The sequence below is a fragment of the Chiloscyllium plagiosum genome, unplaced genomic scaffold (genome assembly GCF_037043375.1).
Source record: "Chiloscyllium plagiosum isolate Xiang-an unplaced genomic scaffold, Cpla_swu_hap1 HiC_scaffold_54, whole genome shotgun sequence".
NCBI classification, from domain to species: domain Eukaryota; kingdom Metazoa; phylum Chordata; class Chondrichthyes; order Orectolobiformes; family Hemiscylliidae; genus Chiloscyllium; species Chiloscyllium plagiosum.
Window position 1 is genome coordinate 108,980 of NW_028270193.1, and position 13,247 is coordinate 122,226.

The window sequence follows — 13,247 nt, forward strand, 5'->3', positions numbered from 1 at the left end:
AACCTGCACAACCCTGGGAACTATGGGACAATTTGGCATGGCCAATCCACCCTAACCTGCACATCTTTGGACTGTGGGAGGAAACCCCCGCAGACACGGGGAGAATGTGCAAACTCCACACAGACAGTTACCTGAGGGTGGTGTCCAATCCGTGTCACTTGCACTGTGAGGCAGCTGTGCTAACCCATTGAGTCACTGTGCCAGCTTTATGCCCATTGAACCCCTCCTCTGTATGAAAAATGTGTCCCTCTCCTGTCCCTTTTCTCCTCTCGCCTCTAAACCTTGGATCTTTGTTTCCTTGCGGTAGCGCCCAATACCTTGACTGGCTGTGGCATGGTCCTGTCCGTCGCTGCCCCCCGGGGCACAGTTGGCACTGAATGCCGTGTGGCATCGTAGAGATCCTCCAGGACAATGAGTCGACCCTGGCACTGACGGCTCACGCAGTCTTCCACCATCCTCGCCAACGCTGGAACAGATCGGGAAGGGCATCACGTCAACTCTGCCCACGGAGATGGGGGTGGGATGGTGGGGGTGGGGGGCTGAGGGGAGGGGGGGCCGCCAGAGGGAGGACAGCGGGTACACGCCGTGAGAGTGGAGCTGAGGAACCCATCAGACACGGGAGAGCAAGCCCGATTGTAACCACCCCCCTCCCCTTGGAATCCATTCGGAGAGCACCCAGGCCCTGAGGGAGATGGGGGGAGGGGGTACAGAGGGAGATGGGGGGAGGGGGTACAGAGGGAGATGGGGGGAGGGGGAGGAGGGTACAGAGGGAGATGGGGGGAGGGGGTACAGAGGGAGATGGGGGGAGGGGGGTACAGAGGGAGATGGGGGAGGGGGGTACAGAGGGAGATGGGGGGGAGGGGGGTACAGAGGGAGATGGGGGGAGGGGGGTACAGAGGGAGATGGGGAGGGGGGTACAGAGGGAAATGTGGGGGCGGGGGTACAGAGGGAAATATGGGGGCGGGGGTACAGAGGGAGATGGAGCGGTGGGTACAGAGGGAGATGGGGGGAGGGGGGTACAGAGGAAGATGCGGGGAGGGGGGTACAGAGGGAAATGGGGGAGTAGGGTTACAGAGGGAGATGGGTGGAGGGGGATACAGATGGAGATGGGGGGCAGGGGTACAGAGGGAGATGGGGGAGGGGGGTACAGAGGGAGATGGGGGAGAGGGGGATTGCAGAGGGAGATGGGGAGGGGATACAGAGGGAGATGGGGGAGGGGGGAGGGGGTACAGAGGGAGATAGGGAAGGGGAGGGGGTACAGAGGGAGATGGGGGGGTACAGAGGGAGATGGGGAGGGGAAACAGAGGAAGATGGGGGAGAGGGGTACAGAGGGAGATGGGGGGTAGGGTTACAGAGGGAGATGGGAGGAGGGGGATACAGGTGGAGATGGGAGGCGGGGGTACAGAGGGAGTTGGGGGAGGGGGTACAGAGGGAGATGGGGGAGGGGGATACAGAGGGAGATGGGAGGGGGGAGTGGGGTACAGAGGGAGATGGGGGAGGGGGAGGGAGGTACAGAGTGAGATGTAGGATGGGGGTACAGAGGGAGATGGGGAGGGGGAAGGGAGTACAGAGGGAGATGGGGGAGGGGGTTACAGAGAGAGGTAGAGGAGGGGGGTACAGAGAGATATGGGGGAGGGAGGTACAGAGGGAGATGGGGAGGGCGCGGTACAGAGGGAAATGGGGGTGGGGGTACAGAGGAAGATGGGGGATGGGGACGGGTACAGAGGGAGATGGGGGGAGGGGTGCAGAGGGAGATGGTAGGAGGGGGTTACAGAGGGAGATGGGGAGGGGGTACAAAGGGAGATGGGGAGGGGGAGGGGGTTACAGAGGGAGATGGGGGCAGGGGATACAGAGGGGGATGGGGGGAGGGGGAGGGGGTACAGAGGGAGATGGGGGCAGGGGGTACAGAGGGTGATGGGGGTAGGGAAAGCGGGTACATAGGGAGATGGGGAGGGGTGTACAGAGGGAGATGGGGGAGGGGGACGAGGGTACAGGGGGATATGGGGGAAGGGGGGTACAGAGGGAGATGGGGGAGAGGGGTACAGAGGGAGATGGGGAGGGGGAGGGGGAGGAGGTACAGAGTGAGATGGGAGGAGGAGGAGGGAGAGGGGGTACAGAGGGAGATGGGGAGGGGAAGGGGGTACAGAGGGAGATGGGGGAGTGGGAGGGGGTTACAGAGGGAGATGGGGGAGGGGGAGGGGGGTACAGAGGGAGATGGGGGAGGGGAGGGGGGTACAGACAGAGATGGGGGAGGGGGAGGGCGGTAAGAGGGAGATGGGAGGGAGGGAGAAGGGGGTACAATGGGAGACGGGAGGGGGAGGGGGGTACAGAGGGAGATGGGGGGAGGGGGGTACAGAGGGAGATGGGGAGGGGGATGGGGGTTACAGAGGGAAATGGGGGAGGGGGAGCGGGGTACAGAGGGAGATGGGGGAGGGGGAGCAGGGTACAGAGGGAGATGGGGGAGGGGTAGCGGGGTAGAGAGGGAGATGGGGGAGGGGGAGGGGGTACAGAGGGAGATGAGGGGAGGGTGAGGGGGGTACAGAGGGAGATGGGGGAGGGTGAGGGGGGTACAGAGGGAGATGGGGGAGGGCGGTACAGAGGGAGATGGGGGAGGGCGGTACAGAGGGAGATGGGGGGAGGGGGGTACAGAGGGAGAGGGGGGGAGGGGAACCTGCTCCAGGAGCCATGCGATTCCGAACTGTGGCCGGAAAAGGGGGCGATGGCGGGAGATCTCCCCAGGGACAACTCGGGGCCCGAAGGGAGCGGCCAATCCCCTCTCCCTCCCCACACACTCCTTGCCTCCCTCCCCTCGCCCTGGATGGTACGTACCTCTGCCCTCCCCCCACCGCCCCCTGGGTGGTACGAAGCCTCCCTCCCCCCCATACTGGGTGGTACGTACCCCCCCCCACCCTGGGTGGTACATACCCTGCCCATTGACCACGCTGTCCCCTTGTAGCCTCTTCGGCCTCGCTCCCAGCACGTGTCCCCTCAGCCTCTCCACCTGCAGCTGGAAATCACGGGCCAGCTCCCCCTCCAGGACCTGGTCCAACCTCAGGTCACCGGCCTCGGGACACGGGTGGCTGAACTCAAAGCACCTCCTCTGGCCGAATCTCTCCGTCAGGAAGCGGCTGACCGAGGAGACACCATCGGGACCTGTAGGAGCGAGGACAGTGGAAACAAAGACAGTACGGGACGCCCGGCCAGAGAACAGCCAACCTCACAAAGCAAACTGACTCCCAGCTCTGCAGCACAGCGGGCATCGGGAGGCCATTCGGTCCATCGAGTCTGCGCCATCATTCAATGGGATCCTGGCTAACCTCATAACCCTCCGCTCTCCTGCCTCGTCCTCCCATTACTGAATGAAACTCTGTAGCGGCCTCGAATATCCTCAATATCACAGGCTCGACAGCCCTCTGGGTGGGGTGGAGGGGGGGGGGGAGGAGAGAATTCCACATAAAACCGCCTCCTCCCATTCCCAATATCCTTCCAGGGGAGCGTGATGGGGAATGAACCATTCTCTCCCTATTGTGTGGGCTGGGGGGGAGATAGGGAGCGCAGTGTGAGGTGTCCATCGGTCTTTTTCAACAGATATGGAGAGTCATTTCTTCACTCACTGAATCGTGGGAATTCTGAATCCCAAAGAGCTGAGGAAACTCAGTCATCGATTAGATTCAGTGGATTGGTCAGTACTCAGGGATTTAAAGAGTTTTGGGGGGTGAATGTGCCTAAACGCACTGTTGATGGTTCTCACCTGAAACTTCTCTACGTTCTGAGGAACAGGCGTAAGACATGGTATGGGCCCCTCCTTTCTCTGATGGAGGGTCAGTGCTGGGGGAGTGCCGCACTGTTGGAGGGTCAGTACTGCGGGAGTGGGCACATTCGGAGGGTCAGTGCTGAGGGAGGGCAGCACTGTCGGAGGGTCAGTGCTGAGGGAGTGCCGCACTGTCGGAGGGTCAGTGCTGAGGGAGTGCCGCACTGTCGGAGGGTCAGTGCTGAGGGAGTGGGCACTGTCGGAGTGTCAGTGCTGAGGGAGTGGGCACTGTCGGAGGGCCAGTGCTGAGGGAGTGCCGCACTGTCGGAGGGTCAGTGCTGAGGGAGGGCAGCACTGTCGGAGGGTCAGTGCTGAGGGAGTGGGCACTGTCGGAGGGTCAGTGCTGAGGGAGTGCCGCACTGTCGGAGGGTCAGTGCTGAGGGAGTGCCGCACTGTCGGAGGGTCAGTGCTGAGGGAGGGCAGCACTGTCGGAGGGTCAGTGCTGAGGGAGTGCCGCACTGTCGGAGGGTCAGTGCTGAGGGAGGGCAGCACTGTCGGAGGGTCAGTGCTGAGGGAGTGGGCACTGTCGGAGGGTCAGTGCTGAGGGAGTGCCGCACTGTCGGAGGGTCAGTGCTGAGGGAGTGCCGCACTGTTGGAGGGTCAGTGCTGAGGGAGTGCCACACTGTCGGAGGGTCAGTGCTGAGGGACTGCCGCACTGTAGGAGGGTCAGTGCTGAGGGAGTGCCGCACTGTCGGAGGGTCAGTGCTGAGGGAATATCGCACTGTCGGAGGGTCAGTGATGAGGGAGTGGGCACTGCCGGAGGATCAGTGCTGAGGGAGTACCGCACTGTCTGAGGCTCAGTGCTCAGGGAGTGCCGCACTGTCGGAGGGTCAGTGCTGAGCGAGCACCGCACTGTCAGAGGGTCAGTACTGAGGGAGTACCGCTCTGTCAGAGGATCAGTGCCCATTGGCTGTGACCCCCATTCTGATTGACTGGGGACTGTGACAGCTGGTTGAGATATGCAAACTCCTGCTATTGGTCACTTGACGGCTATCTCTCAATTCTAGCCGCTGTTGTCCACTGTTACCTTGGTCTGCGAGGAGAATGGCGTTAAGGTAGTCATCTGCAACCAGCCTGAAGCCACCCATCCAAAGTTCCAGCTCCGAGTCCCGCACACACCACAGAAACTCCGGACAAAGCTCTCTGTGACTGTCAACAGCTCCTCCCTGAACGTATCTGGGCAGCTTGGTGATGTAGCTGATGGACATTGAGAGAAAGACGTAAAGGTTTCTGCTTTTCTAACATGCACAGTGCACCCAGTGAATGGTCTACCTTCACCATCCCTCAGCACACCATAGGAGAAGGGAGCTACAATTCCCCAATCTTTCCATCTCTCCCTTTACTGATCTCTCCATCTCTCTCCTTCCCAAATCTCTCCATCTCTCCCCTTTCCCAATCTCTTCATCTCTCCCCTTCCCTAATCTCTCCATCTCTCCTCTTCCCCAATCTCTCTCTCTATCTCTCCCCTTCTACAATCTCTCCATCTCTCTCCATCTCTCCCATTACTAATATCTCCATCACTCCCATTCTCCAATCATTCCATCTTCTCCCCTTCCCCAACCTCTCCATCTCACCTCTTCCCAAATCTCTCTGTCTGTCCACTTTCCCAATCTCTCCATCTGTCCCCTTCCCCAATCTCTGCATGTCTCCCGGTTCCCAGTCTTTCAATCTCTCAATCTCTCCCTCTCTGTTTTTCCAATCTCTCCATCTCACAACTTCCTCAATCTCTTCATCTCTCCTCTTTCCCAATCTCTCCATCTCTCCCCTTTCCCAATCTCTTCATCTCTCCCTTTCCCAATCTCTCCATCTCACCACTTCCTCAATCTCTTCATCTCTCCTCTTTCCCAATCTCTCCTTCTCTCCCCTTCCCCAATCTCTCCCTCTCTGCTTTTCCAATCTCTCCATCTCACCACTTCCTCAATCTCTTCATCTCTCCTCTTTCCCAATCTCTCCATCTCTTCTCTTCCCCAATCTCTCTGTCTCTCCCCTTTCCCAATCTCTTCATCTCTCCCTTTCCCAATCTCTCCATCTGTCCCCTTCCCCAATCTCTCCATCTCACCTCTTCCCAAATCTCTCTGTCTGTCCACTTTCCCAATCTCTCCATCTGTCCCCTTCCCCAATCTCTGCATGTCTCCCGGTTCCCAGTCTTTCAATCTCTCAATCTCTCCCTCTCTATTTTTCCAATCTCTCCATCTCACCACTTCCTCAATCTCTTCATCTCTCCTCTTTCCCAATCTCTCCATCTCTCCCCTTTCCCAATCTCTTCATCTCTCCCTTTCCCAATCTCTCCATCTCACCACTTCCTCAATCTCTTCATCTCTCCTCTTTCCCAATCTCTCCATCTCTCCCCTTCCCCAATCTCTCCCTCTCTGCTTTTCCAATCTCTCCATCTCACCACTTCCTCAATCTCTTCATCTCTCCTCTTTCCCAATCTCTCCATCTCTTCTCTTCCCCAATCTCTCTGTCTCTCCCCTTTCCCAATCTCTTCATCTCTCCCTTTCCCAATCTCTCCATCTCTCCCCCTCCCTAATCTCTCCATCTCACCACTTCCTCAATCTCTTCATCTCTCCTCTTTCCCAATCTCTCCATCTCTCCTCTTCCCCAATCTCTCTGTCTCTCCCCTTTCTCAATCTCTTCATCTCTCTCTTTCCCAATCTCTCCATCTCTCCCCCTCCCCAATCTCTCCATCTCTCCCTTTTCTCAATCTCGCCACCTCTCCCTTCCCCAATCTCTCCATCTTTCCCCTTCCCCAATCTCTCCATCTTTCCCCTTCCCCAATCTCCCCACCTCTCTCTTCCCCCAGCCCAATGTGACCCTAAATCAAAGTCCTCCCCAAATGGCTATTGAAAGCTTACCTCAGTTTGTCCAGAGCCTCCTGGTCAACGGTCCCTTTGCTGTTGTAGATGAAGATGTTGCTGAGGACCAAGGCCAGAGCAAATATCTCGGTTTTTGTGTTTTCATTTCTCTGGAGAGAAAAGAGACAGATAGGGTGGGCAGTTAGGGAGAGATTGGCCATTGGAAGGGATGGAGAGATTGGGGTACCGGAGAGAATCATCAAATCCTTATAGTGCTGAAGCAGCCCGTTCAGCCCATCCAGACCCTCCGAAGAGCATCTGACACAGACCAGCCCACTCCACATTCCCCATCTCACTTGCACATCCCTAAACACTACGGGACAATTTCCCACAGTCAATCCACCCTCACCTGTACATCTTTGGGACTGTGGGAGGAAATCAGAGCAAGCCCACACAGACACGGGGAGAATGTGCAATCTCCACACAGACAGTCGCCCAAGGCTGGAATCGAACCTGGGTTCCTGGCGCTGTGAGGCAGCAGTGCTAACCACTGAGCCACTATGTCGCCTAAAGTGGCGAGGTGGAGAGACTTGGCACATGGACGGGTGGAGAGATTGGGGTTTTAGAGTAATGGAGAGATTATGGAAGGGGAGATACTTGGAGAGAGAGATGGAGAGATTGAAGAAGGACAGTGATGGAGAGATTGGTGTGGAGGAGAGAAGACGTGCTAAAGGAAGGGAGGGATGGAGGGATTGGGAAAGGGGAGAGATAGAGAGATTGGGGAAGGGAAGGAGATGGAGAGATTGGAAAAGGGGAGAGATTGGAAAAGGGGAGAGATGGGGAAAGGGGAGAGATGGAGAGATTGGGAAAGGGGAGAGATTGGGGAAGGGGAGAGATGGAGAGTTTGGGAAGTTAGGAGCGATGGAGAGATGGGGAAAGGGGAGAGATGGAGAGATTGGGAAAGTGGAGAGATTGGGGAAGGGGAGAGATGGAGATTTGGGAAGTTAGGAGCGATGGAGAGATGGGGAAAGGGGAGAGATGGAGAGATTGGGAAAGTGGAGAGATTGGGGAAGGGGAGAGATGGAGATTTGGGAAGTTAGGAGCGATGGAGAGATGGGGAAAGGGGAGAGATGGAGAGATTGGGAAAGGGGAGAGATTGGGGAAGGGGAGCGATGGAGCATATGGGGAAGGAGAAGATGGGAAGAATGGGAAAGGAGAGAGATGGCGAGATTGGGGAAGGGAAGAGATGGAGAGATTGGGAAAGGGAAGAGATGGAGAGATTGGGAAAGGGGAGAGATGGAGAGATTGGGAAAGGGAAGAGATGGAGAGATTGGGAAAGGGGAGAGATGGAGAGATTGGGAAAGGAGAGAGATGGAGAGATTGGGAAAGGAGAGAGATGGAGAGATTGGGAAAGGGAAGAGATGGAGAGATTGTGAAAGGGAAGAGATGGAGAGATTGGGAAAGGGGAGAGATGGAGAGATTGGGGAAGGGGGGAGATGGAGCGAATGGGGAAGGAGGAATTTGTTAAGTGCGTACAAGACAATTTTCTGATTCAGTATGTGGATGTACCAAGTAGAGAAGGTGCAAAACATCACCTACTCTTGGGAAATAAGGCAGGGCAGGTGACTGAGGGAGCACTTTGGCGCCAGCAACCATAATTCTAGTAGATTTAAAATAGTGATGGAAAAGGATAGACCAGATCTAAAAGTTGAAGTTCTAAATTGGAGAAAGGCCAATTTTGACGGTATTAGGCAGGAACTTTCGAAAGCTGATTGGAGGCAGATGTTCGCAGGTAAAGGGACGGCTGGAAAATGGGAAGCCTTCAGAAATGAGATAACGAGAATCCAGAGAAAGTATATTCCTGTCAGGGTGAAAAGGAAGGCTGGTAGGTATAGGGAATGCTGGATGACTAAAGAAATTGAGGGTTTGGTTCAGAAAAAGAACGAAGCATATGTCAGGTATAGAGAGAAGCAGCCGGGTCTCCCTGGTCACCGCGGACGTCCCTCTGATACCCTGGATCTTAAACGAGGGGTATTTAAATTCCCACCTGATCCTCTGGGAGGTCAATATCAGAGATCATCATCTCTTCCATTCGCCATCCAAAGACAGTTTAGCCTAGCCAATCCATCCTAACCTGCACATCCCGGGGCACTATGGGACAATTTAGCATGGCCAATCCACCCTAACCTGCACATCCCTGGGCACTATGGGACAATTTAGCATGGCCAATCCATCCTAACCTGCACATCCCGGGGCACTATGGGACAATTTAGCACGGCCAATCCACCCTAACCTGCACATCCCTGGGGACTATGGGAGAATTTAGCATGGCCAATCCACCCTAACCTGTACTTCTCTGGGCACTATGGGACAATTTAGCATGCCCAATCCACCCTAACCTGCACATCCCTGGGGACTATGGGAGAATTTAGCATGGCCAATCCACCCTGACCTGCACATCCCTGGGCACTATGGGACAATTTAGCATAGCCCATCCACCCTAACCTGCACATCCCTGAACACTATGGGACAATTTAGCATGGCCAATCCACCCTAACCTGCACATCCCTGGGCACTATGGGACAATTTAGCATGGCCAATCCACCCTAACCTGCACATCCCTGGGCACAATGGGACAATTTAGCATGGCCAATCCACCCTAACCTGCACATCCCTGGGAACTATGGGACAATGTGGCATGGCCAATCCACCCTAACCTGTACATCTCTGGGCACTATGGGACAATTTAGCACGGCCAATCCACCCTAACCTGCACATCCCTGGGCACTATGGGACAATTTAGCATGGCCAATCCACCCTAACCTGTACATCCCTGGGCACTATGGGACAATTTAGCATGGCCAATCCTCCCTAACCTGTACATCCCTGGGCACTATGGGATAATTTAGCACGGCCAATCCACCCTAACCTGCACATCCCTGGGCATTATGGGAAATTTAGCATGGCCAATCCACCCTAACCTGTACATCCCTGGGCACTATGGGACAATTTAGCATGGCCAATCCACCCTAACCTGTACATCCTGGGCACTATGGGACAATTTAGCATGGCCAATCCACCCTAACCTACACATCCCTGGGCACTATGGGACAATTTAGCATGGCCAATCCACCCTAACCTACACATCCCTGGGCACTATGGGACAATTTAGCATGGCCAATCCACCCTAACCTGTACATCCCTGGGACTATGGGACAATTTAGCATGGCCAATCCCCCCGAACCTACACATCCCTGGGCACTATGGGACAATTTAGCATGGCCAATCCACCCTAACCTGTACATCCCAGGGCACTATGGGACAATTTAGCATGGCCAATCCACCCTAACCTGCAAATCCCTGGGCACTATGGGACAATTTAGCATGGCCAATCCACCCTAACCTGCACATACCTGGGCACTATGGGACAATTTAGCATGGCCAATCCACCCTAACCTGCACATCCCTGGGCACTATGGGACAATTTAGCATGGCCAATCCACCCTAACCTGCACATCCCTGGACACTATAAGACAATTTAGCATGGCCAATCCACCCTAACCTGTACATCCCTGGGAACTATGGGACAATTTCGCATGGCCAATCCACCCTAACCTGTACATCCCAGGGCACTATGGGACAATTTCGCATGGCCAATCCACCCTAACCTGCACATCCCTGGGCACTATGGGACAATTTAGCATGGCCAATCCACCCTAACCTGTACACCCCTGGGCACTATGGGACAATTTAGCATGGCCAATCCACCCTAACGTGCACATCCCTGGGCACTATGGGACAATTTAGCATGGCCAATCCACCCTAACCTGAACATCCCTGGACACTATGGGACAATTTAGCACGGCCAATCCACCCTAACCTGCACATCCCTGGGCATTCTGGGAAATTTAGCATGGCCAATCCACCCTAACCTGTACATCCCTGGGCACTATGGGACAATTTAGCATGGCCAATCCACCCTAACCTGTACATCCTGGGCACTATGGGACAATTTAGCATGGCCAATCCACCCTAACCTGTACATCCCTGGGCACTATGGGACAATTTAGCATGGCCAATCCACCCTAACGTGCACATCCCTGGGCACTATGGGACAATTTAGCATGGCCAATCCACCCTAACCTGAACATCCCTGGACACTATGGGACAATTAAGCATGGCCAATCCACCCTAACCTGTACATCCCTGGGCACTATGGGACAATATGGCATGGCCAATCCCCCCTAACCTACACATCCCTGGGCACTATGGGACAATTTATCACGGCCAATCCACCCTAACCTACACATCCCTGGACACTATGGGACAATTTAGCATGGCCAATCCACCCTAACCTGCACACCCCTGGGCACTATGGGACAATTTAGCATGGCCAATCCACCCTAACCTACACATCCCTGGGCACTATGGGACAATTTAGCACGGCCAATCCACCCTAACCTGTACATCCCTGGGGACTATGGGACAATTTAGCATGGCCAATCCCCCCTAACCTACACATCCCTGGACACTGTGGGACAATTTAGCATGGCCAATCCACCCTAACCTGCACATCCCTGGGCACTATGGGACAATTTAGCATGGCCAACCCACCCTAACCTGTACATCCCTGGGCACTATGGGACAATTTAGCATGGTCAATCCACCCTGACCTGCACATCCCTGGGCACTATGGGACAATTTAGCATGGTCAATCCACCCTGACCTGCACATCCCTGGGCACTATGGGACAATTTAGCATGGCCAATCCACCCTAACCTACACTTCCTTGGACTGTGGGAGGAAACCAGAACACCTGGAGGAAACCCACGCAGACACGGGGAGAATGTGCAAACTCCACACAGACAGTCGCCTCGAGGCTGGAATCGAACCTGGGTCCCCGGCGCCATGAGGCAGCAGTGCTAACCCACTGAGCCAGCGTGTGAATGCTTCCAGCTCTCTCTCAGTGTCAATGCCACCCCTTACAAGCAGAATCCACCTGTCCTTTCCATCTCTCTCCTCGCCAGCCCGGCTACCTCCCCTCACTGGCTCATTCCTTTCCCAACCCCGCTGTCTTGCCCCTCCCCCAGCCCTCTCCCCACTGCACCCTGCACCCCGCCTCCAGCCCGTCACCTCTCCTTCCAATCCGTCGATGTCCAGGATAACCAGATACTCGTTGGCTCTTTCAGGGTGAGGGAGACACCACATCCACATTCTCCAGCCGGGAAGCATCTTCCCGGATCTCAGCGGGAATCCTACAGGATGGAGACAAAGAGTGTGGGAGTCAATGGGATAGAGAGAGACTGCTCTTCTCCAGCAGGGTGACAGTCAAAGCTAATCCATCACAAACCAAGACAATCAAGTTGATCGAGAGGATAGAGGGAAGGTAATCTCGGGGTGGGGGAGATAGGAGCAGGGAGGGGGGAATTTCCATTAATTTTCAGACCAACCTAATCTCTACTTAACTCACTCCCAGAATGCAGGTGCCTTTATTAGCCATTTATAATAACCACGTTGCTGTGGGTCTCGAGTTACATGTAGGCCCGAGCCAGGGAAGGAAGGCAGATTTCCTTTCACCGAGCGAACGGGTTGAGCCAACTGTTTGATCATCATCTTCAATCCAGTTTTCTTTTGAAATTGAGCCCAGATTCCACCACCTGCTGCGTTGGGATTTGAACCTGGGCTCCCCAGGATGTTACCGCAGTTCCGGGGTTACGAGATTGACAAATAAACCACTTGGGGAAAGTCTGCCCAAATCAGGGCAGGTGATGTGGAGGTGCCGGTGCCGGAGCTGGCCTGGGCTGGACAAAGTCAAACAGCTCCCACCATCCCATTGGGGTAAATCCATTGTCATGTGTTTGTTGACCAACTCAGGAGGGACACCACGGCCATCTGTCTCTCGCTCACTCTCTCACTCACTCTCACTCTCTCTCTCTCTCTCACTCTCTCTCACTCTCTCTCACTCACTCTCTCTCTCTCACTCACTCTCTCTCTCACTCTCTCTCACTCTCTCACTCACTCTCTCTCACTCACTCACTCTCTCACTCTCTCCCTCTCTCTCACTCTCTCACTCTCTCTCACTCACTCTCTCACTCTCTCTCACTCTCTCACTCTCTCTCACTCACTCTCTCACTCTTTCTCTCACTCACTCTCTCTCACTCACTCTCTCCCTCTCTCTCACTCACTCTCTCCCTCTCTCTCACTCACTCTCTCCCTCTCTCTCACTCTCTCTCACTCTCTCTCACTCACTCTCTCACTCACTCTCTCACTCACTCTCTCACTCACTCTCACTCACTCTCTCTCACTCACTCTCTCACTCACTCTCTCCCTCACTCTCTCACTCTCTCTCACTCACTCTCTCACTCACTCTCTCCCTCTCTCACTCACTCTCTCCCTCTCTCTCACTCTCTCTCACTCTCTCTCTCTCACTCTCTCTCACTCTCTCACTCTCACTCTCTCACTCACTCTCTCCCTCTCTCTCACTCACTCTCTCACTCTCTCTCACTCACTCTCTCACTCACTCTCTCCCTCTCTCTCACTCACTCTCTCCCTCTCTCTCACTCTCTCTCACTCTCACTCACTCTCTCACTCACTCTCTCACTCACTCTCTCCCTCTCTCTCACTCTCTCTCTCACTCACTC

General features: G+C 55.2%; 1 protein-coding gene across 1 annotated transcript in view; it reads right to left on the reverse strand.

Annotated features, from left to right (window-relative positions):
• Positions 1-275: 275 nt before the first annotated feature.
• LOC148134582 (guanylate-binding protein 1-like) overlaps positions 276-13,247 on the reverse strand; it is a 156,266-nt gene continuing 143,294 nt past the window's right edge. The window contains exons 2-6 of the mRNA XM_087985672.1: positions 11,740-11,861; positions 6,667-6,776; positions 4,839-5,008; positions 2,926-3,153; positions 276-466 (exon numbers count right to left, since the gene is read on the reverse strand). Of these exons, the coding sequence (XP_087841798.1) occupies positions 276-466; positions 2,926-3,153; positions 4,839-5,008; positions 6,667-6,776; positions 11,740-11,861 (821 nt within the window). The remainder of the gene's footprint in view (positions 467-2,925; positions 3,154-4,838; positions 5,009-6,666; positions 6,777-11,739; positions 11,862-13,247) is intronic.